This window comes from Mesoplodon bidens (genome assembly GCF_964165515.1).
Source record: "Mesoplodon bidens genome assembly, chromosome: 6".
In the NCBI taxonomy this organism is placed as follows: Eukaryota; Metazoa; Chordata; class Mammalia; order Artiodactyla; family Ziphiidae; genus Mesoplodon; species Mesoplodon bidens.
The window spans coordinates 629,736-655,099 of NC_138162.1; the positions used below are offsets into that span (position 1 = coordinate 629,736).

General features: G+C 55.5%; 1 protein-coding gene across 1 annotated transcript; it reads left to right on the forward strand.

Moving 5' to 3' along the window:
* Positions 1-160: 160 nt before the first annotated feature.
* Positions 161-24,955, forward strand: PNPLA7 (patatin like domain 7, lysophospholipase; the record flags this gene model as incomplete). Its single annotated transcript, XM_081237065.1, is given in 23 exon segments — positions 161-244; positions 401-467; positions 470-471; positions 631-699; positions 1,240-1,353; positions 5,841-5,969; positions 6,472-6,576; positions 9,560-9,612; positions 9,765-9,879; positions 10,153-10,250; positions 10,612-10,746; positions 10,865-10,924; positions 10,926-11,016; positions 12,295-12,477; positions 13,201-13,319; positions 20,460-20,616; positions 22,583-22,699; positions 22,838-22,907; positions 23,541-23,808; positions 23,959-23,966; positions 24,115-24,150; positions 24,358-24,449; positions 24,589-24,955. Coding segments are annotated over 23 exon segments (2,259 nt in total). The 3' UTR covers positions 24,676-24,955.
* Between the last annotated feature and the right edge of the window lie 409 nt (positions 24,956-25,364).

Below are 25,364 nucleotides of genomic sequence, written 5' to 3' on the forward strand. Positions count from 1 at the left end.
TCTGTCTGCCCCGAGGCCAGCAGCACGTGTTTCTGTTGGTGATGAGAGGGCACTGAGGTGGCCTTTGTACCCACTGTGGCCAGCCAGGCTTGCTCCTCTGGACTTGCATCCTGAGGAGCAGGAAAGCTGAGGATTTACGATTCAGGATTCAGATGCGTTAATGATGCCTGGAGCATTTGTTGTCAACACAGCACAGCTGCTGGCCCTGCCCAGCCATGCTGGGGGTGGCCCTGCTCCAGAGCAGGTGGGCTCAGGGGACCTCAGCATCCTGGAAGGTCATTTCTTTCTGGAGGTCTCCAGGGCTGCTGACTTGTCCCTGACCCACAGCTCTGTTGTCACTCCCTGGGAAGCCAGGTCCATGCCCATCCTGGCCCTTCCCGACTGCAGCCTTCCCCCCTAGGCGAGCTTCTACCTGGCCACCCTTCGGTCCTGGGGTCTGCAGCTGACGGAGCAGCATTCCCAGTCCACCAGGTGACCACCTCACTGCCCCCGGCTAATGGGCGGGCCCTAGGATCAGTGGCCTATTGCACCCTTGGCTGCCCTGGGTCCTTTGTGTCCAGCCTGTGTCTGGGCTTGGGAGGGGCCTCATGGCGCCTTGCTGACAAGTGCTCTATCTGTGACCTCGCCCAGCTGATGGGTGCTGCAACTGGAATCCTCCTGGCCCTGGCCCTGGCCCTTATTGGCATGACCATCTTTTTTGTTGCGGAGCACAGGCTCCGGACGCACAGGCTCAGCGGCCACGGCTCACGGGCCCAGCCGCTCCGCGGCATGTGGGATCTTCCTGGACCGGGGCACAAACCCACATCCCCTGCATCGGCAGGCGGACTCTCAACCACTGCGCCACCAGGGAAGCCCGATGACCATCTTTTTTGTGTATAGAAGGGTTAACTGATTCCGTGATATCTTGCTTCAGACTTCAGCCCTCGGGGGGCCGGGAGGAGGGCTTGAAAGGGTGGGGGAGGCTCGGGTGTTTTGAGCTCCCGGGAGCAGCTCTTAAGCCCGCGGTGGCTTTTGTTGGAAACTGCTGGCCTGTCCACGAGGCCGAGCTCGTCGGATCCATGCAATTCGAGTCTGTTCTGAACTTTCGTGGCTCACATTTCCAAGAAGAGTGAAGTCCTGCTTCCCCTGCAAGGGTCTGTCGCAGCCCTGGGACAAGGTGCTGTGTGACTGGGGGCGGGGCGGGGCCGGGCGGGGGCAGGACAGCTCAGTGTGTACGCGTGGCCGCCTCGCGGGTCCCAGCCGTGCTCAGGCAGCCCCTTGGCTCCCTTTGCAGGACAAGTGCAGCCCACTCCTCAGTACAGTTTTCGGAAGAGAGACAAAGTGATGTTCCACGGTAGGAAGATCATGAGGAAGGTAGCTCGTGCTGCAGGCCCAGGCCTCCTCCCCCTCGGAGGGGTCGGCACCAGCCGGCCTGTGCCCGGGGGCCGTGCAGGGGCTCTGGGGCTCAGGGAGAGCATGGCTGGGCGGGAGCATCGGGGGAGGAGGCCCCGTCACACCGTGAGGTGGACGCGAACTGGAAGGGAGGACAGGAGCCCCTCCCTGGAGTGTGGCGGGCAGAGGGTCCTGGCTCCGGTGCTGAGACTGCTGGTCCTCCCAGGATTGGGGGCCAGGCTCCACGAGGGGGAAACTGCAAGGCCTCACTTGCCAGTGTCAAGACCCACCTTGAGGAGGAGTAGCCGGTCCAGCCTTTGCTGGCCGGGCCCCCCCAGCGCCTTCCTCCGCCTGAGGGCAGGAGGTCTCAGCAGACTGCCGGAGGCTGACTGGGCTTCAAATACATGCTTGAAGCGTTTGCTGATATTTAAAAATACCTTCTCTTTGTTACTTTTCTCGAGTTACACAATTGATTCGTGTTCTTCGTGGAAAAGCTTGAGCTGTCGATGGGGAGTCACGTGGGTGTCCTTACGTGGCTCTTCCTCCTCAGTGTCAGGTGCTGTGAGAGGGCCGGTCGGTTGGGGCTGCTCTGTCTGGCGGGCGGGCGCGCAGCGACAGTGAGCGGGCCCCCCGCAGTCTTGTGCAGGGCCACGTGGAGTGACTCCCGGCAGGTCTCAAAGGCACTCACGCATGTGTGGTTGGGTGGGGGGCTGTCCACTGGTGATCCTGCTGAGGACTGGGCAGTGGCAAGCTGGACCTGGGCTAAGGACAGGAATGTGGTCCAGTGAGGCCGGGACACCTGGGAGGGAAGGAGGGGTTGTGGTGACCGCCCACCGACCACCACAGCTGGCACCATGGGGCAGATGCAGCTCGGGAGCTGGGGGACAGCAGGGGGCAGTGGCTGCCCGAGGAGGCTGGCCGGTGCCCGGCTAGGAGCCGGGCCCTCTGTGCTCCTCGGCACCTCTGTTTGGGGCAGTCCAGTGGGCCTCGACTGTGGGGGAGGGTGAAGAGCCTTCCAGACTGGGAGGACTGTGCAGGCACTCGGGTTGTCGTGTGTGCCAGCATGACAGGTGTGGGGTGGAGAGCGTCAGCCTCCTGTGGCAGGGTGATGCCACCACAGCCTCTCTCTCCTGCTGATTACAACAAAAACTCTAGCAAAACGCAAGAAGCAATTACCCAGGAATCTGAAAATGAAAGTGGGTAGACTGGGCTTCCCTGGTGGCGCAGTGGTTGAGGGTCCGCCTGCCGATGCAGGGGACATGGGTTCGTGCCCCGGTCCGGGAAGATCCCACATGCCGTGGAGCGGCTGGGCCCGTGAGCCATGGCCGCTGAGCCTGCGCGTCCGGAGCCTGTGCTCCGCAACGGGAGGGGCCACAACAGTGAGAGGCCCACGTACCGCAAAAAAAAAAAAGTGGGTAGACTGTGGGTGGGACCTGAAACAGGACAAGCAGCCCAGGAGCGGTGAGTTCCCCGGGTTTCCTCTGCTGTCTCACTGCTTTGCCTCAGGGGCAAACCAGTCACGGACTTTCTCAATGTGGGAGAGAGTGTGGGTGGATCCTGCAAGTGTCAGTGCAGACGGAGAGCAGCACAGCACAGACCGTGAGAGCGGGGCTAAGGTTCAGCCTCAGCCCAGGTCTCAGACTAAGCCCCGAGGGACACCTGTGCCAGCAGGAGCCAAGCATGCGAGGCATTGCCCCAAAATCAGAGACACTGGCACCCAGCCCCACGGAGGGTGGGTCAGGGGGAGTAAGACAGAACTTGTGGTCTGAACCCAGCCAGCTTGATAACCTGCTAAAAAATTCAACATTCCCCAGAAAATTGGAGCCTAAACCTAGCCACGTCAATAATAACATTGAATGTACCAATTAAATGGTGATCAGATTGGATGGAAATACCAACATCTAGCTATATGCTGACTTCATGAAACCCACTTTAAATATAAAGACTTAGGTAGATTAAAAATAAAAGAATGTGAAAAGCTATACCATGAAAACTCACAAGAAAACTGAAGGGCTACATTAATGTAGACAAAGTAGTCTTCCGACCACAGAGTGCTTCCAGGGGTGAGGAACAGAACTGGTCAGGAAGATACAACAATCCCAAATGTGTATCCTCCTAATGGCGGAATCTCAAAAGTGGAACAGAAACTTACAGAGGTGAAAGGAGAAACGGATCCGTACTTACAGTTGGTGACTTCACTTTTCTCTCAGTAATCGACAGAACAAGTAGAAAGTCTGCAAAGATGTAGAAAAATCTAAACAACACCATCAACCACCTTGATTAAGTGAACATTTATTGAACACTGGTCCCAACAACAGCAAAACACATTTTTTTCACATGAACATGGGACACTCACAAGACATACTATATTCTGGGCCATAGAACAAATGGTAATAAATTTCAAGGACTTGAAATCATACAGTGGAGATCGTTTTGTAATGTATGGAAATATCAGATCACTGTGTTGTGCACCAGGATCTCACATCCTGTTGTAGGTCAGTTATACTTCAAAAACAAACAAACTCATAGAAAAAAAGATCAGATTTTTGATCAGAGGCCGGGGTGGGGAGGGGGCATGTCCTGCCAGGAAAGGCTGGATTCCTCCCAGCTCCAGGCCTCCCTGGGGGACTGCAAGGGATGGCCAGTTTGCACGATGGTTGTAAACCAGGAGCCAGACCTGCAGGTATCCAGCTGAATACACCAAAAAGACAGCAGGTTGTCTGGCGATATTGCTCTAACCAATGCACTTGCTCTTTAGTTTTATGTCATTGGGTCTCTACTTCCCCAGAGGCATTTAACCACTTGCAGCAAGAGGGGTTTGCTGCTGCAGACACCTCCTTGCTCAGCAAGTAGGTAATCGCAGTCTCGTGGTTATCCGAAACCACCTTGGCAGATGAGTTAAACGACCATCGCTGAGCTGAAACTGTTGTCTCTGGAATCAGCTAACTTTCCCTAAGTTCTCTTGGAAACCCAAGAAAGTTCCCAGAGTCCTGGCCCAGATTCCAAAAGGAATAAAACACATTACTGGATTCCAGTTAGCTCTATGTTCCAAAAGAACGTCACTGTTGCGCACTCCAGAAAACAACTGAGTACTCACCAAGGATGAAGCCTTGAACCAGAAAGGATGAAACCTTTCCCCTGAAAGGACAAAGCCGTTCCAGATCTCAAATAAAGTCAGAGAACTCAAAATGCAAAAAGAGCAGAGATTGGAATCCAAGACGAGACTCAGGAAAGTGATGAGCATGACGGGCTCACAGTGTGGGTACCTCGCTCAATTCCAGGGCCCGTCATCTCTTGGGGTTCACCTCCTTCAGATCCCACTTCTGACACCCTATAAATATATCAAGTTTAATAAATGGTAGCCAGTTATTATCAACAAAAGCGAGTTTATTCAGGAAGAGCAGAGGAATTGCAATTTGGGATATGGAAACTATGGCAGACAAAAAAGCCAAACCCAGAGAATAAGGAGGGGGAACTTGCTTTTATGGGGAAAAGGAGGAGTGGGGGGGGGTGCTGTGATAACCAAAGATTTCCTTGGAGGAGCTGGGGGTTCAATGGAGGCTTCCCATTGACTGGGCCCCTGCAGTCTCAGATTGGCTGGGCTGTCGGGGGTGGAGGGAAGTTTCCTTCCTCCTGCCTGATGGTAAGTAGAGGCACCTTTCTGTCCAAGATGTAGGCGGAAATCTCTTCCTGTTTGGGGTAATTGACATGCATGGCAGGCATGAGACCTCCCCCTACAGGCCAGTCCCCGCTCCAACTTTAGCTGAGGTTTTGTTAAGTAATTCCACAATACTTAGCAAGAGAAACAAAAACTCTGTTCATACAAAACCCTGTATGGAAATATTTACATTATTTATAATTGCCAATACTGGAAACACCCCAAATATCCTTCACTTGCTAGATGGATAAAGAAACTGTGATGCATCCATAAAATAGACTAGTTCTCATCAATAAACAGTACAAACTACTGGTACGTGAACAGCATGATGACCCTGAAGTGCGTAGTCTCAGTGGAAGGGCCCAAGCCTTGTGTGATTCCATTTATGTGGTACTTTGATGAAGGAAAACCATCAGTTTAGAAAAGAGCCGGTGGTTGCTGTAACTGGCAGTTGGGGGAGAGGAGGTGGCAGGACTCCGAGCTGCGAACCAGAAAGGGCCAAGGTCACTGCCTGGGCGTGATTCTGCGACTGAAAAAGTCATCTTTTCTCTCGAGCACCAGCCAGTTCCCAGAAGAGAGAAACCACATGCTGCCCACCGGGTCCTTGGCCGTGTGGAGCTCCGTCGGTGGCAGGGCAGGGCTCAGCGGGGGTTGCTGGGTGGGTGACCCTGGCTCCAAGTGGCCTTGCAGTAGGCCTAGGAGAGTGGGCTACTGAGCGCTGTGATGCTTGAGACCGGAGTGGGGGCTTGGAGAGCCAGGCTCCGGGGTCTCAGGACAGGCCAGAGCAGACCAACCGGGGCTGTCGTTACAGGGCCACACCGCACCGTACAGAACGGTGTCTGCCCACACTGCTGTCCCTTCCGCCATCCTCCGGCTTCCAGCTGTGGCGTTTCAAGGAGTTTTTGTGGAATATCCTGAAGCCCTGGTGAGGGTGGTGCAGGTGGGTCGCTTCTCTGCAGTGCTGTGGCCATCTCGGTGGAGGGCGCGGGGCCAGCACCATGAGTGTCTCACCATCGGTTTACTGAGTGCTGTGGCCACGAGGACGTGTCCGCAATAGTGGAATCGACTTCACTGGCAGGACAGTGCTGGTGATGTGGGGTTCGGGGGTGATGTGGGGTTCAGGGGGGTAGGAAGAAGGAAGATGGTTTTTTAAAAGTTTTGTAATACATATTTTGCTGTAAAAATTAGTATTGATAACCTCAAAGGGGTCTTCAGATCTCCCACCATGCCCCCAAAGAGCTCTTTTTGTTATTATTAAACTTCTTGATTTGCAGTAATTTTACACTTACAGAAAACTTGTGAAAACAATGCAGAGTTTCCTTGTGCCCCTAGCACTGACACCTTGCCTGACGAGGGTGAGTTGTCTACACCAGGGGCTTTCCCGCCCGCGAGGCCAAGGCAGGCTCAGCAAGTGGAGACACAGTTGGCCTGTCTCTCTCCAGATCATCATGGTGCGGCGGCAGAGGGTCACCTTCCTGCCTCTGCACAACTACCTGGGCCTGACCACGGAGCTCTTCAGCCCTGCGAGTGTTCTCGGCGCCCTAACCGTGGGTCCTCAGGACCCGGGGCTTTGAGAGGTGACGACGGAAGAAGTTTTCTACCTCAAGGCGATGGCCAGCGCACGCACCAGTGTGGGGTGCCCCTGAGGCCTAGTGCTGAGCGCCTGTCCCATCAGTTAGGTCTCAGGGGCCTTTCTGGAGACGTGTGCCTGTTTGCCGGCCTCCTGGTCGTGCCTCTGCGGTTCCCTTCCAGGAGGGTCTGGGGTTTGGCCCGAATTAGCTTCTCTGATCCCGTTGCCCCGTGAGCGCGCCTGCCCCTCACCGCTCCTCCCCTGACACGCGTCCAGCGGAGGCTGTCCCCCCAGGCCCTGCGGCCCTCCTGTGGGGCTTTTTTTTTTTTTTAACTGGTTCACTTTTCTTACTGGTTATAGGTCTATTCAGATTTCCTGTTTCTTCATGGTTCAGTCATGGTAGGTTGTGCATTTCTAGAAATTTGTCCATTTCATCCAGATGATCCAGTTTGTTATATGCAACTGCTCACTGTACTCTCCTGTATTACTTTTTATTTCTGTAAAATAGCTAATGTCCCACTGTTATTTCTGCATTTAGTAATTTGAGTCTTTTCTCTTTTTTTCTTTATTCCTCTAGCTAAAGGTTTGCCAATTTTATTGATTCTTTCAAAGAACCAACTATTGGTTTCATTGATTTTCTCTGTTTTCCTATTCTCTATTTTATTTATCTCTGTTCCGATCTTTATTATTTCCTTATTTCTGCTAGCTCTGGGTTTACTTTGAGATTCTTTTTCCAGTTACTTAAGGTACAAAGGCGCTTGTTGATCAGAGATCTTTCTTCTTCCTCAAAGGAGGCATGTGTAGCTGTAAACTTCCCTCCTAGCTATGCTTTCGCTGTGTCCAGTACATCCGGGAATGTTGTTGTTTTTGTTTTCATTTCTCTCAAGATATTTTCTCATTTCTCTTGTGATTTCTTTGACCCATTGGTTGTTTATGCATGTGTTGTTTAATTTCCATATATTTTTGAATTTTCCAGTTTCATACCATTGTGATCAGAAAAGAAACTTCGTGTAAACCCAATTTTTAAAAAAAATTTTATTGGAGCATAGTGCTTTACAATGTTGTGTTAGTTTCTACCGTACAGCAAAGTGAATCAGCTTTACATATACATATATCCCCTCTTTTTTGGATTTCCTTCCCATTTAGGTCACCACAGAACATTGAATGGAGTTCCCTGTGCTATACAGTAGGTTCTCATTGTTATCTATTTTATTTTTATTTTTTTAAAGAAAGATTCCATTTTCTCTCATTTCTTTTTTTTTTTTTAATTAATTATATTTCAATTTGGTTGCGCCGGATCTTAGTTGTGGCAGGCGGGCTCCTTAGTTGTGGCCTGAGGGCTCCTTAGTTGTGGCGTACATGTGGGATCTAGTTTCCTGACCAGGGATTGAACCCAGGCCCCCTGCATTGGGAGCGCAGTCTTAACCACGGAGTCTAACCACTGCGCCATCAAGGAAGTCCCAGTTATCTATTTTATACACAGTATCAATAGTGAATATATATCAATCCCAAACTCCCAATTCATCCCACCCCCCACCCCCGCCTTGGTATCCATATGTTTGTTCTCTATATCTGTAAATCCAATCTTTTTTTTTTAAGTCTTTATTGAATTTGTTACAATATTGCTTCTGTTTTATGGTTTTGGCTTTTTGGCCCCGAGACATGTGGGATCTCATCTCCCTGACCAGGGATGGGACCCACATCCCCTGCATTGCAAGGAGAAGTCTTAACCACTGGACCACCAGTGAAGTCCCTGTAAATCCAGTCTTCAAAGTTCTTTAGGAGTTATCCTGTGGCCTAACATATAGTCTGTCCTGGAGAAAGGGAAGAGTGTGTGTTCTGCAGCTGGGTGGGTGGCCTTTCCTCTTTGTGCATTTTGGTGAGCGTGCAGTGGTATCTTGTTTGGGCCTGAATTTGCATTTCCCAACAACTAAGAAGTTTGTTTGTTTACTGGCCATTGGGATACCTTCTTCTGCAAGTGCCTGTCAAGTTGCCCACCCTTTTTATTGGTTTTTTATCTTTTCCTTGTTGATGGGCAATCTGGATACAGTCACTTTATTGGATGAAAGTGTTGCAGATATCTTTCCCTCTGTGGCTTGTTTTTTTTATTCTTTTAATGATATCTTTTGACAAACATAAGTTGTTAATTCTAATATAGACCAATTTATTTATCAGTTTTTTTCCTATATTGTTACTGCTTTTTGTGTTTTATTGAAGAAATTTCATCCTGCCCTAAAATCATGAAGAGGTTCTTCTAAAAACTTTATGGTTTTACCTTTCAAGTTTACAATTCACTGGAGATTGATTTTGGTGATGATATGAGGTAGAGTCAGGATTCATTTTTCTAGAGGATCTTCAGCTGCCCCAGAGCCCTCGCTGACCCAGAGCCTTCGCTGACCCAGAGCTCTCACTTAGAAGGACTGGACTCTGCCCTGCAGTGCTCTTTTGCTGAAAGTCAGGTGACCACATTTGTGAAGGGTGTTTTTAGAGTGAGGATCTAGGCCAGTGGTCCTTTTCTTCCACCTGTGAAGGTGTCAGTCCACTTCCTCTGGCTTCCAGAGTTTGGGAGAGAGGCTGTGTAACAGCCAGGCTGACAATGACTATCCAGGCCAGATCTGTCCTGGAGCAGCAGCCGTGCCCCACAGAGCCAACATATAAGTGCCTAGGCGTCCCCCTGTGTCCACGCACTGCCCTGGACCTGCCCATGACGTGGGCCCTAAGCAGACCCTTCCAGGGACGGAATGGTCACCACATTCCTGACCAGCTGGGGCTGCAGCCCGCACCTTGAGAGCCCAGAGCAGCACCTCTGGGGGGGCTCCACACTTTCCCAAGGGCCTCCTCAGAACCCTCTGAGTCCAGGCAGGCGGGCCCCGAGCAGGAGACGTGCCCTGAGGGCGAGATAGAGCCCAGCCTGGGGTCGGCTGAGGACCTCAGGGCTGCGGTCCTCTGTGTTCCTGCAGCCAGACATGGCCTGCCTGTCCCGCCTCGTGCTAGACGCCCAAGAGGTGGACAGGTGAGCCACTGCAGTGCCCAGGAATGCCCGCCCTCACAGGCACGTGAGGCATCAGCCCCGAGAGGACTCCCTCTCTCTGTCAGACCCATGCGGGGTAACCAACTAGAGCTTGAAGCTCTTCCCGGCTTGGCCCGACCTGGCCTGACCCCCAGAGCAGGACTGCAGCCCCCAGGGGGGTCAGCGCCCTTTGCCCTGAGCCCCCAGAGGAGTTGCTTCCCCGCATCAACGGGCTTCTGCCATTTGAGTCAGAGCTGCACAGACGCACAGGTCAGTCCAGCAGCCACATCAGAGGGCACCACCCTGTGAAATGCACGCTTATGCTTGTGCCTCCAAGAAAGCAGATGCTGCCAGTTAAACACAAGGCAGTGATTTCTTGTCTCTCGCCTTCTGATTACAAGCCTTCAGGGAAGCTCAGGTGTAAGCGCGGGTGTAAGAAGGAAGCCATGGGGAAGAGCCCGGCTTCTCCTGCAGCAGCGGGACTTCTGCATCCTCAGGGCGGTCCAGCAGCCTTCCTGACACTGAGGGCCGCTGGCCTCTCAGCTTTTGTCCCTGCCCCTGGCGGCCCTCTCACATATTCTGACGCTGGCCCTCGTGGCTGAGAGCAACTGTGTCTGTGTGGACAGCAGCTCTAAGATCCTGTAGATGGAGGAAGCACGCTGATCCCAGAGACACAAAATGTGAAAACGTGTGCATCTAGACCCTGGTGAACTGCACCTGACTGGAACCCAGCCAGCCGGGCTGCCTTGGATTTGGGAAACTGTCTAATCTCGCACTTTACAGGCTTGTGCTTCCCTGCCCCCATGCACACACAGTCTCAGTGCTGCAGAGATTCAACCCCTTCATGTGTAGAGGAGGAGACTGAGGTTCCGAGAGGCCGCCCCGCCCTGTACTTGGTGCAGCCCTTCCACCGCCACACCTGCAGCCTCACCTGCCCAGAGGGTCTCCTTCAGGGCCACAGGCACTTCCTCATGAGTGGTGAAAGGCTTATTGCTTCCGCAGGAGCAAACTTCCAGGAGAAGGGAGGGCCTCGCTTGTCCTCCAGTGTGAGCTGCCAACTGTCCTCTGTAGTTGGTGGTTGTGTCTTCAGGCCCTGCTGCTGACCGACCAGCGCCTTGGCTCTGCTGCTCCGGACAGGTACGCCGGCCTCCACGTCGGAACAGCCTGGCCGAGCTTGGCTTCCTGCTCGCAGTGGGTCCCAGCCCGGCCTTGAAATGCGCCCCGGCATCTGCGCCCCTCTGTCTGTGCCTTCCAGTATCCACGAGTACCGGCTGTCCAGCTGGCTGGGGCAGCAGGAGGACATCCACCGGATCGTGCACGCTCACACCCTGGACCCAGCGCTGTATCCGGCAGGCCGACTGCATCCTTATCGTGGGCCTGGGTGAGAAAGAGCCCACGGTGGGCGAGGTGAGCCGGCCTGCGGGACTGGGGCAGTGGGCAGAGCCTCAGCAGGTGGGGTCCATGGCCAGGGCTCGAGGGGAGGGGCCCGGCCGGCTGCTGGGTTGGGCCAGGCAGTGGGCGTGGTCAAAGGGCTGCAGGCTGGGCAGGTCTTGGCGGGAGGGGGGCCCCACTCTCTCCTCAGGCCCCTTGTTTCTCTCTTTTCCTCTGAATGAAGTATTTCAACAACTCAGGAAGGGATGGATAATAAGAGCAGACACCCAGGTATTTGCTCTACACATTTTGGAAACATTTTGCCGTGTTTACCTGTGACGGTTGTTTTAGCAGGTACCCCGGGGCAGGCAGGTCCCCCGAAGTGGCCAGTGGCCACTTTACAAGGCAGAGCCTCTGTCCGTGTTTCACATTTTTACTATGTGTGTATATGGCACTGTTTTTTTTTATATAAATAGTGTTCTAGTTTATACCATCTTGAAATTTCCTTTTTCCTCACCACTTACACTTTTGAATTTTATCCATATTGTTTCACTCGTCTTATGGCTGTTTAGTTTCTATTTGTGAACGCCCCACCATCTGTCTCTTCTCAGCCAACGGACTGTGAAGTTAGTTCACTACACGCGTGTGCAGGGGTGTCTTCAGGGCACCACCTGGAATTGCTGCCGAGTGGCAGAGGCTGTGTGTCTTCAGGTTCGGAGAGCTGCCAGACTGCACTCCTGTTGTGCATGTGATGTGGGCGAGGTCTGGGGCTCCGTGCTCCCTGCTCTGCACTGTCAGTCCCCTGTGTTCCCAACTTCCTGGGTGTGAAGTGGAGTCTCGTCGTCCCTTCGCTTTGTGTTCCCCACCTCCTTCCTCTGCCCCGTCGTCTGTTCTCATTTCACGCTTCCACCCCGGTCCTGGGACAGCTACAAACTCGTCATCTCCGATGTGAGTTCCTGTTCTTACCGGGAGTGATGCTCCCTTGTGGGGGAGTGTTTGCAAAAGAAGGTTGCAGTGTGTGCGCCACCTCCCTTCCTGCAGGCCCCCGGAGCTCCCTTGTGCCCCCGCACCCAGCCCCGCACCCCCTGGGTCACAGCTCCACAGAGGAAGGGCCAAGCACACCACAGCCGGGTCGGTCTTCAGAACCAGGGTACCACCCGCCAAGGCCAAGACCTGTGTTGGGCTGGGGCATGAGGCGTGGTCCCATCCAGCCTGGGACCTCTGTGGACAGCCCCGCGCTGGCCTTTGGCTCTGTCCTGCTCGAGCCTGCGGCCTCTGCTAGGCTGCCTGACGCGGGGCCCCGCTCTCCCTCAGCTGGAGCGGGCGCTGGGGACCGCGGCTGTGCATGCCTGGAAGCAGCTGGTCCTGCTGCACTGGGAGGACGGGCCTGCACCGGCCCGCACTGTGCAGCGGCTCAACACGCGGGGCTGGTGCTCCGGCCACCTGCACCTGTGCTGCCCTCGCCGCGTCCTCTCCAGGAGGAGCCTGCCCAAGCTGGCGAGGCCCGGGGCGGCTGGGGGCCCCGCCGACCTGCTTCGGGCCCTAACCCTCTGCCTCCGCTGAGCCCGCCGGCTCTGACGAGGGCGCTTGTTCTCCACGAGCTCCCACTCCTGTGCACTCACATCTGCTTGAGCTTGGTCTTCGGATACCCGTGGCCACAGGGTGACATGCCCCCCGGATGGGGGAGCCCCTGCGGGGGGCCAGAACCCCAGAGCGACGGGCCTGAGGTTCCCACCTTCAGCTGAGGCCTCAGAGAGCCCGGTGGCCTCAGGTTGGCACTGCTTCCTCCTTTGGACAGAAAAGCACGCAAATCCTGAGGCGCCTCCTCCTCAGGGGTCCCCAGCCCTGGTGGCTGGGCGCGGGCCGTGGTGGGTGCGCAGGGGCCGCCGGCTCGCCACAGCCCACCCAGCCCCGCAGCTTGGTGGAGGCACCCTGCCAGCGGCGTCTGTGCCCAGGTGTCCAAGCCCCGAGCGCCCTCCACCTCGGGGCTGGTGGGCTTCGGCGGGGCCCGTCGGTATGTGGCCCAGCTGCCGGCACTGCCCGCCCCACCCCAAGAGCCCTCCCAGGTGAGCCCGGGCGCCGAGGTGACGACTGGGTCGGGATCAGACCCACCGGCCGTGTCCAGGAGGTGCTTTGGGTCAGGAGTTGGGGAGAAGAGCCAGGCCATGACGGGTGTGTGAACTCGGCCCGGCCCTCCGCGTCTGCCGGCCTCTCTCGCAGGTGGGGCTGTCCGAGCGGGTCTGCCAGAGGCCCCCAGACCGGCGCTCGGACTTCTCCCGCCTGGCGCGGGTGCTGACCGGCAACGCCGTCGCCTTGGTACCCGTGGGAGGGGGAGCGAGGTGAGTCCCGCCCCTTCCCACGGGCGACGCGGTACGTGTGCGCCTGCTCCGATATTCCCCGGGCTGGGCTGGCGCACGTGCCCGGCAGTGTTTCCCACGGGCAGGTGTCACCTCCCTCCACAGAGACAGTGGAAGAGAATGTATTCCTCGCTCCGATTGTCCCCTCTTCTGAAAACTCCGTTCTCATCCTTTGCCAGTCTTTCCGTTGGGCTGCTGGTGAGTTTCTTTCCATTTTAATGCACGCTTTATGGAACAGTGATCTGCGCTGCTCACGACCCTCGTGAAGCAGCCTTTAGTTTCTTGGGCTGGTGGGTTCCTTTAAGGACTTTTAACCCAAACCACTTGTCCCCCAAGTTGTCCTGACGCTTGCTGCCCTTCTCCTGACCTTGGTTAAAGAGAAAAATACACGTAGGGGCAGAAACGGAGGGGCAGGTGTGTGGTGAGGGTGTGACAGGCCAAGGCCCCCGGGTGAACCGGTCGGCGCGAGGAGGGGCAAGGCAGCACCTCCTGCAGCATCTGTGCTGGACCCCCGCCCCTCTGAGGGCCAGGTCCCAGGGCCAGGGGTGCCCTGTGGGGTGGAGCCCCTCACACCCCTGGCCTCGGAGGACATCAGGCCAGTCGCTGGGCTGGCGGGCTTGTGCCGCTTCCCCGGCACTGCAGCGAGGCTCCCTGAGTGCCAGGCCTGGGTGCCAGCCCTGCTTACCGTGCTGGCCACCTGTGCCCAAGGCCTGACGGAGGAGCCTGGCTCGCCACCTGCCTTGGCCCGAGGATGTCCCTTCCAGAGTGAGCTGGAATCACTGTGTGCGTGCACCCTGCAGTCGGGGCTGTGCTCGCGCCCGGCCCCTCCACTCCTCGGCTAATTGTAGCTGGAGAGGGTCAGAGAAATGATGCACATGAGCCTCAAAACTGCTTGTCTGGCTGGATTCACGTTCCTTACTTCCCCACTATTGGAGACTCAGAGGCTCCAAGTTCTGGCCTGAGACCCTTCCAGCCAGGAAAGTGGGGTGGGCACGGGAGGGCCTGCCCTTCTGAAGACCCCGCCTCCTCTCCCCCAGCCTCTTCACTGGCCTCCTGTGCCTTCCCAGCGCACATTGTGGCCTCTCTCCGAGGGCTGCGCTGCAGGGGAGGGACCCCACGGTCTGCAGGCAGCGGGCCGGGGTGGAGCGCCCTGCACGTGTTGACCCTGGCACCCTGAGTGCGGCCTGGCCTGGGTGGTGAAGTAATGAGTACTCTGCTCGTTTATTTTGGGTGATTTGGGGGGCATCGTGTAGTGCCATGTTTTTACCTGAAAGCTGAGCCAGTGGGCCTAGAAAATCAGGTGATTTACCCAAAGCTGCCAGGATGGGGGAGCACTCAGGCTACTTTCTGCAGGGCTGGGACTGTGAGGTGCCCTGGAGCAGCTGGCCCAGACTTGGACCTTGCTTGCAGCAGCAGTTTTAATGAAAATTTCTTTAAAGTAATAGTTTAAAAGCCACGTGGCCATTCTGTCAGGCCGTATGGTATTTGTATAACACACAGCAGTCCTCTGCCCAACCTGCCCCACCAACAAATCCAGAGATATCCCACAGACAATATCCCACAGACAGTCACTTCCAACTTTTCTTCAGCTGTTTCCTCATTTACGTTTCTTTTTTTTTTATTGAAGCATAGTTGATTTACAATGTTGTATTGGTTTTAGGTGCACGGGAAAGTGATTCAGTTTTGTATATGTGTGTGTGTGTATGTGTATGTATATATATATATAGTATACATATGTTGTTTTTCATATTCTTTCCCATTATGGATTATTACAGGGTATTGAATATAGTGCCCTGTGCTATGCAGTAGGACCCTGTTGTTTATCTGTTTTTTCATTTTTTTCAGTTTTAGATGATTAAGTTCCTAACCGCCCCCGCATACGCGCAGGGTCAAAGTCTGTTTGTCTGTCTCTGTCGTGTATCCTCTGTCTGTCCTCCTCCTCAGCACAGGATCCCGCTGTGGTCCCCTCCCTAGGCAGCCATTGCTCACTGTTTGCCTTACAGCAAGGTGGGTCTGCTTTGGAGCCAAGCCTTATCCTCCTGTACATATGGCTGTGTCTCCCGCCTCAGAGCAATCATTGCGGCAGTTGCCGTTTGCTCAGCAGTCCGCCCCAGATGCTGCTGGAGACGCAGCCCCGCTCAGTGTGCTCAGACCACCAAGCCATCTCTGCTGAGCTCACTCTGGAGCGGCCTCCTCTCAGCTCTGCTGGTCGCTCCCCAGTCATGGTGCTGGGATGCTGCCTTGGGGTTTCCCTTCACCGTGATCCTGGGAACTGCCTTTGTCTCTCTCCTGTGTCCAACTCCACTTCTGGATACCACGTCTTCCTCTTTCTTGATACATTCCTGATTTTGGTAGAGTTCATACTCTAGACATTTCCTTAAGAGAAGATGCATGGGAGGGAAAAGTTTCAACACCATGCTTAGCAGGAAGTATCTTCATTCTGCTCTGACACTTGCATGACAGTTTGGTTATGGAATTCTAGATGGAAATAATTTTCCCTGAGAATTTTAAGGTGTGGTTCCATCATCTTTTTAGCTTCCAGTATTGCTGTTCTGAAGTTCAGTGTCATGTTATTCACGAAGCCTGTTCCTTCTGGATCTTGTAGGAGACTCTCTTCACTCTCGTGTTTCTGGAAGTACTTGAGGATGTGCCTGGGTGTCGCTCTTTTCCCGCATTAGGCTGGGCAGAGTCCCGGTGGGCCCTTTCAAATTTGGAGATTCATCACCTTCAGCCCTGGGGGTGCTGGATGAGGCCCACACCCCCTGCCCCCTGCTGTCTCTTCTGGATCACAATACAGATGGCCCCTCATCCTCTCATGCTCCTATCTTTTCTTTTCTCTCCCAAGTTTTCCACCTTTGTCTTTTTGTTCTACTTTCTGGGTGATTTTTCTCAAATGTATCTTCTAATTGATCTTTCTTTGCTAAGATGTTTCTAATGTCTGAGTGCTTTTTTCAGTTTTTTTTTTAAATTAATTAATTTATTTATTTAGGGCTGTGTTGGGTCTTCATTTCTGTGCGAGGGCTTTCTCTAGTTGTGGCAAGCGGGGGCCAGTCTTCATCGCAGTGCGCGGGCCTCTCACTATCGCAGACTCTGTTGTTGAGGAGCACAGGCTCCAGACGCGCAGGCTCAGTAGTTGTGGCTCACGGGCTTAGTTGCTCCGCGGCATGTGGGATCCTCCCGGACCAGGGCTCGAACCCATGTCCCCTGCATTAGCAGGCAGATTCTCAACCACTGCGCCACCAGGGAAGCCCCTTCAGTTTTTTTTTGTTTGTTTGTTCTAGTAGTGCAGTTTGAATTTCTCTGAGAATAATAATGTTTGCTTGTTTAGTTTTCCGTTCCATTCTGTTCCGTGCTGGCCTGTGTCGGCTTGGTCCCGTGAACTCCATGTCTCTGAGGTTGTCTGTGTGCCCTGACTGCACCTGTGGCGTCCCCGCATGGGACCCTGTGGGCCCCAGGCTATGCTAGTCCTCCTCCTGTTGACAGACATTTGGGTTATTTTCTGAGTTTGTTTACTGTGCACAAAACGGCTACAAGCATTCTCGTACAGATCTTTCCTGTGGACATACGTGCTCTTCTCTTGGGCTAATACCTAGGAGTGGAATTACCTGTCCACGGGGTAGGTGAACAGTTTTACACCCCCACTGGCAGTTTTGAGAGTTCGGGCTGCCCACATGTCTGTCACCCTTGGTGTCATCCTGGGTGTGAGTTGTGGCCACGCCCCTGGTGGGAGGCCGGGCCTCACTGCGAGTCTCATCTGCATCCTGGACTCAGGCACCAGGTGCCTCTTGGTCATCAAGTTCCACATGCCTCTCTCACAGGTGGCTTGCCCTCTGCTATTTAGTTAGAGGAGTTATTTATATAGTCTGAATACAAGTCTTTTTTTTTAACTTTCTTTTTTAAAATTAATTAATTAATTTTATTTTTGGCTGCGTTGGGTCTTCGTTGCTGCGTGCGGGCTTTCTCTAGTTGCGGCGAGCAGGGAGGGGCTACTCTTCGTTGTGGTGCGTGGGCTTCTTATTGCGGCGGCTTCTCTTGTTGCAGAGCACGGGCTCTAGGTGCGTGGGCTTCAGTAGTTGAGGCACGCGGGCTCAGTAGTTGTGGTGCACGGGCTTAGTTGTTCCGCAGCATGTGGGATCTTCCCAGACCAGGACACGAACTTGTGTCCCCTGCATTGGCAGGTGGATTCTTAACCACTGTGCCACCAGGGAAGTCCCTGAATACAAGTCTTTTGCCAGATATATTTATTACTAATATTGTCTTCAGTCTTTGACTTTTGTTTTTGTTGTAATGGCATGTAATGGCATTTTTTGATGAGCACGTTTTAACTCTGATGAAGTGTGATTTCCCAGTTTACAGTTTTTTTTATTTCTGGTGCCCTGGGGGCTCTTGCCTAGGCTACATCTTCTCGAAGCTTGTACATCTGGGCCTGCAATCCACCCACAATTGTTTCCTGTGAGTGGCGGGGTGTGAGGTGAGGGTATTCCACATGGTTACCTAGTTGAAGACTTGCCCTCCCTGCTGAGCTGCTGCGGCGTCTAAGTCAAGCAGCAAACCCCTGCCCAGGTGTGAGCTGCACTGAGGCATGGTGCTGTCCTAGCCACCTCTGCACTGTCTTTGTTACTCTAGCTTTATGGGAAATCATCAGGCAGTGCCATTCCTTCAAATTCTTTTTCTTGAAATTGTTTGGATTGTCCTAGGTCCTCTGCATTTCTGTGTAAATTTTAGAGTCAGCTAAGTATTTTAGGAGATTTTTGCTATTGTAAATGGTACGTATATATTTTTAATAAATTTATTTATATATTTATTTTTTTGGCTGTGTTGGGTCCTCATGGCTGGGTACTGGCTTTCTCTAGTTGCGGCGAGCGGGGGCCACTCTTCATTCCGGTGTGCGGGCTTTAATTGTAGTGGCCTCTCTTGTTGCGGAGCACGGGCTCTAGGCACGCGGGCTTCAGTAGTTGTGGCACGTGGGCTCAGTAGTTGTGGCTCACGGGCTCTAGAGTGCAGGCTCAGTAGTTGTGGCGCATGGGCTTAGTTGCTCCGCGGCATGTGGGATCTTCCCGGACCAGGGCTCGAATCGGTATCCCTTGCATTGGCAGGTGGATTCTTAACCGCTGCGCCACCAGGGAAGCCCTAAATGGTATGTTTTAAATTTCATTTTAAATTGTTTGTTGCCAGTATGTAGAAATACAAATGATATTTGTAAATTGATGTCATGACTTACAACCTTGCTAAATTCACTTCTTTCAGTACCTTTTTTTTGTAGTTTTTTTGCATTTTATTCTTCTGAGAATAAAGACAGTATTTTCTCTTTCTTTCCAAAATACGTAAATGCCTTTGTTTCTTTTTCTTGCCTGTTGCACTGGTTAGAGCTTCCGGCACAGAGCTGAGCAGAGGTGGTGAGTGTTGGGGAAAGCATTCCCTTTAAGCGTTAAGTGCCATCTCTGCCATCTTGGCTCTTGGGTTTTGTAGATGCCCTTTATCAGACTGAGGAAGTTTCCTTCTATTCTTAGTTTGCCGAGTTTTTATCACGGGTGGTTGTTTTTATGGGTCTGTCGGGATCGTGTGATTCTGCTTCTTTATTCTGTTAATATGGTGAATCACACTGAGTGATTTTAAAGTAACATCAAACATCACCTTCTTGGGATTGACTCATTTGCCTGTGGCATGTGGCCCTGTTCCTGTTTCTGTGTCACCTGACCCCCTGGGTCTGAGCAAGGTGGGCCATGCTTGTCCTTTCTTGAAATGTAGGCAGGTTTGTTTGCTGCTTTCAAAACTGAATTGGAAGGTGCTGCTGCTTTCCCTGTTCTCTGGAAGGTTTCAGGTGGTTTGTGTTGTTTTTCCTTATATGTTTAGTACAGTTCACTAGTAAAACCATCTGGACATGAAATGTTGTGAGGATTTGAAAATTAAAGATTCAGTTGTTTTGATGGTTATTGGACTCTTCAGGTTTTCTACTTCTAGCGTCAGGTCTGGTAAGTTATGTTGGTCTAGGGATGTGTCCATTTTATCTGATTTTTCCTACTTAAGGCATGAAGCTCATACTAGCTTCTTACCTTTTTAATTGGAGCATCTGTACAGATGTTCCCTTCCTCAGTCCTGATACTGGTTATTGAGACCTCCTGTCTCCCTCCTCCTCCCTCTTTCTCTCCCTCTCCGTCTCTGTCTGTGTCTGTCTCTTTCTCCCTCCCCCTCCACTCCCCGACGCTGTCCGCCTCTCTCTATCCCCCGCTTTTTACTTTATGGGTCAGTCTTACCAGTCTTACCTGAATTAGTCCTTTCAAAGCACCAGCTTTTACCTTTGAGGATCCTCTCTGTAATGTGTTTGTCTTCTGGTTCATTAATTTCTGCTCTTTATTATTTCCTTAATTTTACTTTCTTTGATTTAAACTGTTCTTTCTTTCCTAACTTACGGGCCAGCAGACATTGTCTGTGAAGGGCCAGATGGTAAGTCCGTGATCTCTGCAGCCAGCGCAGGGCAGGGGAGGTCAGCTCTGTGTGTGCTGACCCTTTGGGGGCAGCATGCCTTTTTGTTCTCAGCCTGGTCTAAAGTTCTTTCATCTTGGGTTTTCAACAATGTAGGAATTTTTTTTTTTTAATTTATGCTCAGCCTTTAGAATGCTCCTTGAACCCGAGGCTCAATGTCAATCATCCGTTCTAGAACTTGGGTGTTGCTTCTGTCCACTTCCACTGTGTGTCCCTCCTCCTGGCTACAGTCACACGCTCTCTTCTGCTCACACATGCTATTTCTGGTTGTGTGGTGGACATCACACACGAACAGTGGCCAGAATGGTTTCAGCCCGCACTGCTTTCCGGTGGTGGCTCGTCCGGCCCTGGGGGCTACGCTGGGGGCCTCCACCTGCCTCCCCACCCGCCCAAGTCTGTTCAAAGCCTGTTGTTTCGGCTTCACAGCCTCCCAGACGCCAGCGGGTGGAGGAGGCTGAGTGCTGGCTGCCTCTCGGGAGCATCCCACTCCCTCTCTGAGTTGGCATCTTTGCCCCTCTCTCCGTGGCATGTGCAGGACTCGGGCACTGAGGGGTGGGTGGGGTGGAACGGGACGGCCGTCCCTGGGGTCCTGGCAGCCCGGCGGCGCTGCCTGCCTGCTCCGTCCTCCTGTTGGCATAGAGGGTGTGCCCAGGTGGGCATCATCGGGGCCCTGACGGAGTGTGGCATCCCGGTGGACACGGTCGGAGGGACGTCCGTCGGGGCCTTCACGGGCGCCCTGTGCTCTGAGGAGCAGAACTACAGCCAGATATGGATCCGGGCCAAGCAGTGGGCTGAGGTGAGGGGCCCTGCAGGGCCGGGGACGGCAGGAGGGCATCGAGACGGACGTGGCTCTGCGGGGCTCTGGCCTCAGAACGTGGCTTGTTGGGGCAGGGAGGGCACAGAGGAGCAGGGGCGTCAGTGTTGTGGGATGGGCTCCGGCTCATGCCTGGTCTTAAGTTGTAAAGGTGACTGAGGAGAGGTTAGTGCACCCACAGTTCCCCGCATTTCCACGCTCACCCCACAGGGCCATGGGGGCACCAGTGCCGGTAGGCAGGCAGGGGGCAAGGCCTAGGTCAGGGCCCTTATTGGGGTTTCTGTGGGAAGGGCAAGGCAGGGCAGGGCACACAGCTTAAGATCTGCCCGTTCGAATAATTCTGGTGGGTTTCTGGGCATAGTTGCCTGGCACCTGGCCCTGGGTGATTCAGGCTTGGGGTGTGGGTTAGACAGAGGTGGTCGGGTGTGGGCTCTGGAAGGGCTGGGTGAGCCCAGGTCTGTCTCTCTCCCCCAGTATGCGGGACCCCAAATGCCAGAGCATCAGGGACACAGAAAGTAAGAAATATACATTGTTGGTACAGTTGGCCCTGCAGTGAATGGACGCCAGGGGACAATCCAGGATCTGGGGACCCACCCGGGGCAGGCGGGCTGTGGCAAGGGATGGGACGGGCTGCAGTCTGCCCTCTCAGGGCTCTGCTGGGTTTTTGTGGAGCGGAGTGGAGCCCTGGCTGAAACCAAGAGTGGCCTCAGAAGTGTTGGCATTCTCATTTTTAAAAGAAAAGATGGGCCTCCTCCGAGCAGAAGCTCTCCGAGCAGGCCATCTGCCCAACCCACACATCCCCAAGGCGCCCAGTCTCCCTGGGGGCTGCGGGCTGCTCGGCTCTGGTCACTAAGGACAGCCTCCGAGGGCAGTGGCCGCGGGGGATGGTGCTCTAGCCTCAGCAAGGGTCTGCGTGCAGGTCGGGCAGAGCTCTCCCTTCCTCACCCCTGCTGGTCTGGTACAGGTGTGGGAACAGCCAGGGAGCTTCGGGTGTCATGTCCTGCCACCCTGAGTTTGTGCTGGGCCAAGGGAGCCCACTGGGCAGCCACCCTGTGGGGCATGGGGGATGGACCCCCCCAGGCTGCTCTGTGGTCCCACCTGTTGGCACGTGGAGGGGGCACAGTGGGGTGGCTGTGGTGCTGGGCAAGGGCTTCCTCGGGAGTGAGGGCCTTGCTGCCTGCAGAGGACACCGGGGACGTCCCAGGCTGTCCTGGTTCCCTGTCCTCCAGGGGCACGTGTGTTCTTTCTGCTCGTCCACGAGTCTCAGTGGGAGCGGCTGGGGGCGCATGACTCACCCCCAGCTGGGGGCCCACCCCCACTGACAGCCCGTCCCAGCGTCTGCCCTCACAGAGGCAAGGAGCACCCTTTCTCTCCATCCCTGACCCCTGAGGAGTCAGGCATTCTTGGTCCTGTGTCCTGTGCTCGCAGGTCTCACTGGCCCCCATCCTCACTGGGGAAGGATGGGCCTCGGTCCTACCAGAGATCATGGGGCTTTGACAGCGAGGGCCCTTGGTAGGGCTGCTGCTTCCCAGGATCAGAGGGATGGAGCGTCTGCCACGGTGGAGTGTGAAGGCCAAGCCCGGGCCAGCCCGGAGGGGCAGTGGTGGACACTCAGCTGGCCCTGGTCCTGGATGAGCCTTGTCCCAGTGAGCCTTGGGCCATCCCCACTGAGCGGGCGGTGAGGGCCCAGCTGGCCAGGCCTGCCAGGGGTCAGCAGGCGTTCCCCTGGGACCTCCAGGCGCTGCCATTCAGGCCGCAGTGTTTGCTCCCCACGGGCTTCTGTTCGCAGAAAGCACACGTGTGTGCCCAGGTCCCTGTCCCTTCTCCTGACGCAGGCTCTTGGTGGTCCCTCGGGGTCTCCTGCTGCCAGTGCCTGCTGGGGAGGCAGGGGGGGAGCCCCTTCTCCTCTGCGGGGGCCTCACACGTGCCCCCGTGTGCCACCCCCCAGGATGTGATGTCGATGGTAAAGACCATGCTGGACCTGACCTACCCCATCCCCTCCGTGTTCTCGGGGGCTGGTTTCAACAGAAGCATCTGTAGCGTCTTCAAGGACAGGCAGATCGAGGTGCACCCCCTGGCAGGGACCACCTGGGGAGCCCCAGCAGAGCCCATGGCCTCAGCCTGCCTGGGTCTGGACGCCCTGGGCCCACAGGGTCGAGGGCTGGCAGCCGGGGGTGGTCCCTCTGAGTCCCGTTCCCCTCAGGACCTGTGGATCCCCTACTTCACCGTCACCACGGACATCGCAGCCTCTGCCATGCGGGTCCACACAGACGGTGAGCACCTCCTCCCGGGGTGCAGGCTCCCCAGCGGGGGCAGAGTAGCTTCAGGGGAGGGGCGTTAAGGGGCCAGTTCCAGGCCTGGCCCAGGGAAGCCCCAGGATCTCCCAGAGGAGGCAAGAGGCTCGGGGAGATGTGAACAGAGATGACTCTGCTCTGGGCCCGAAGGCTGAAGGGTGCACAGGGAGAGGTAGAGATGGGACGGGGGCAGAGCAGCAGACTGAGGGCCCACGTGGGTCACAGCTGCGCGTGGGTTGGAGCAGCATGCCGAGGGGAGAGCCCACCTGTGGGTGGGCGGCTGAGGCCCTTCTCCAGGCCAGAGTGTTTGGGGAGCCCCTTGAAATGTGTCTGCTTAGAGGTGAGTGGGGTGGCAGGGCTGGCAGAAGGTCACGGCAAGGGGAGATGTGGGGAGGCCCAGAGCAAGCCCGGCCCCTCGGGCTCCGTCCGAGGAGGAGGATGTCCAGGAAGGGTGTCATCTGCCCGGGCCTGGTGCTCTCCGCCGGAGGCCAGATGTGCAGGGCTCAGGACCCATGTCGGCGAGGCTCTGAGCCGAGGGTCCAGGGCAGGAACTCACCTTGGGTAGCGAAAGGCTCCTTTCCTCTCCCACGATCCCTCTGGACCTCCTCCCAGGCTCCCTGTGGAAGTACGTGTGTGCCAGCTTGTCCCTGTCGGGCTACACGCCCCCGCTCTGCGACCCCAAAGATGGACACCTGCTGATGGACGGGGGCTACATCAACAACCTCCCAGGTACTGTGGCGGATGGGGAGCGGCCGCCCGGCCCCGCCTCAGCCCCACGGCTCCTGCGCGCCGGGGGTTACAGACGTGCGCACGCTCGGCGCCGCGCGCTCCCAGCAGATGGCTCCATTTGTCGGCTCAGCAGTGCTCAGAACCAGGCCAGGTAGAGGGCCGCCGCAATTAGGGCCCCGTCTGTGCCCACAGTCAGAACTAACAGCCTGCAGGTGTCGGGTCTGCTGAGGGCAAGGCCCCTCCTGGGACACACCTGTCACCTGTTGGACAGCTCTGTGCGCTTGGCCGACCCCCTCCACAGGCCCAGGTGTGAGGGTGGAGAGGAGACCCTCCCCACCCTCCAAACCCTCACCCCCATTCCCCCACTCTCGGCGCCTCTCAGGCAGGCTCTGCCCCCAGCCCTGGCTCCACCCCAGCTTCCCCCAGCTCTGACCCGTCACCCCAGGGCCTCGCTGAGATCGTATCAAGCCTGCCAAGGTGGCTGCAGTGGACGGTGAGTTGGACCCCGGGCCATATGCCCACACAGCTGAGGATGGTAGTGGCAATGTCCCCTCCTGACCCTTGACACTCTCAATAAGACGCCCTGACCACCAGGATCCCTCTAGCAGCCCCTGGACCCGGTGGGCTGCATATGTGGACCCGTGCCGGCCCCTGCCCCTGCTCTCAAGAGGATACCTGCGTGGCCCTACTGTCTGCCCAGATGAGTCTGACTACCAGACCGAGTACGAGGAGGTGCTGCTGGGCGGCCCCAAGGACTTCCAGAGTGCCCCAGCCGACCTGGGCTCCGACTCAGTGAGCTGCCCGGACACCCTGTGCTCCCCAGCTGAGCTGCCAGCTCCAAGGGCTCCAAAGCAGGCCAGCTGCTCCCTCCCTGCTGCCCTCCTGGCTTGCCCCCCCACCTTGACCTTGACCATGTGCGGTTTGCCTCCAGGAGGACGCGCCCTCGCTTCGGCATCGGCACTCCCGTCTGGCTTCCCCCGAACCATCCCAGGCCTCCTCATTCCCCCTGGCTCTCTGACCAAGATGGGTAGAGGTCTCTGCTCTGATGCACCCTGAAGCCAGCATCTCCTGTGGGTGGGTTTCAGAGAACCAGCTGGCGCAGCTCCTGCAGCTCTTCCCCAGCCTGCCAGGGAGACCCTGCTGGGGCCCAGGGCCCTGCCGGCCGGTGTTGGAGTGTCTGGGGCCTCTCTGTGCTGGCCGCTCCTGGTGGGGCACTGGGTCCTGGCATCCCCTGCACACACAGCAGTCCTGGGGGGCTGTGTCGGCCCCTGCGGGCCCCCTGAGGCCTCTGAGATGTCAGAGCCCCTGATGCTTCTGCTTAGCCTGTCAATAAAGGTAGATATGATTGTGTGGGACACGTGGTCCCTGTGCTGAGGTCCCCGGGGCAGGGGGCAGCACCAAGATGGGCAGCCCCACAGTCCTGAGGCTGCAGGGCGGAGTGGTCACCATGTGGGGACTCGAGGACCCCAAGCCAGGCAGGCAGGACACCCAAGGTCTGCGGTGCAGCTGGGATCCCCCCAAACCAAGGATGAGGCCCTCCCGAGCTCTCAGGCATTGTTTCCATTCTGTACACACAAGAGTCTTCCCTAAGACGAGGCCCACACCTTACTTCTCAGATCATTAAATAGCGCCGGGGGGTCCTTTTGTACAAAAAAGGAGACTTGTCAGCTCTATGACTTCGGAGTCCACGATCCCTGCAGGTCTCGG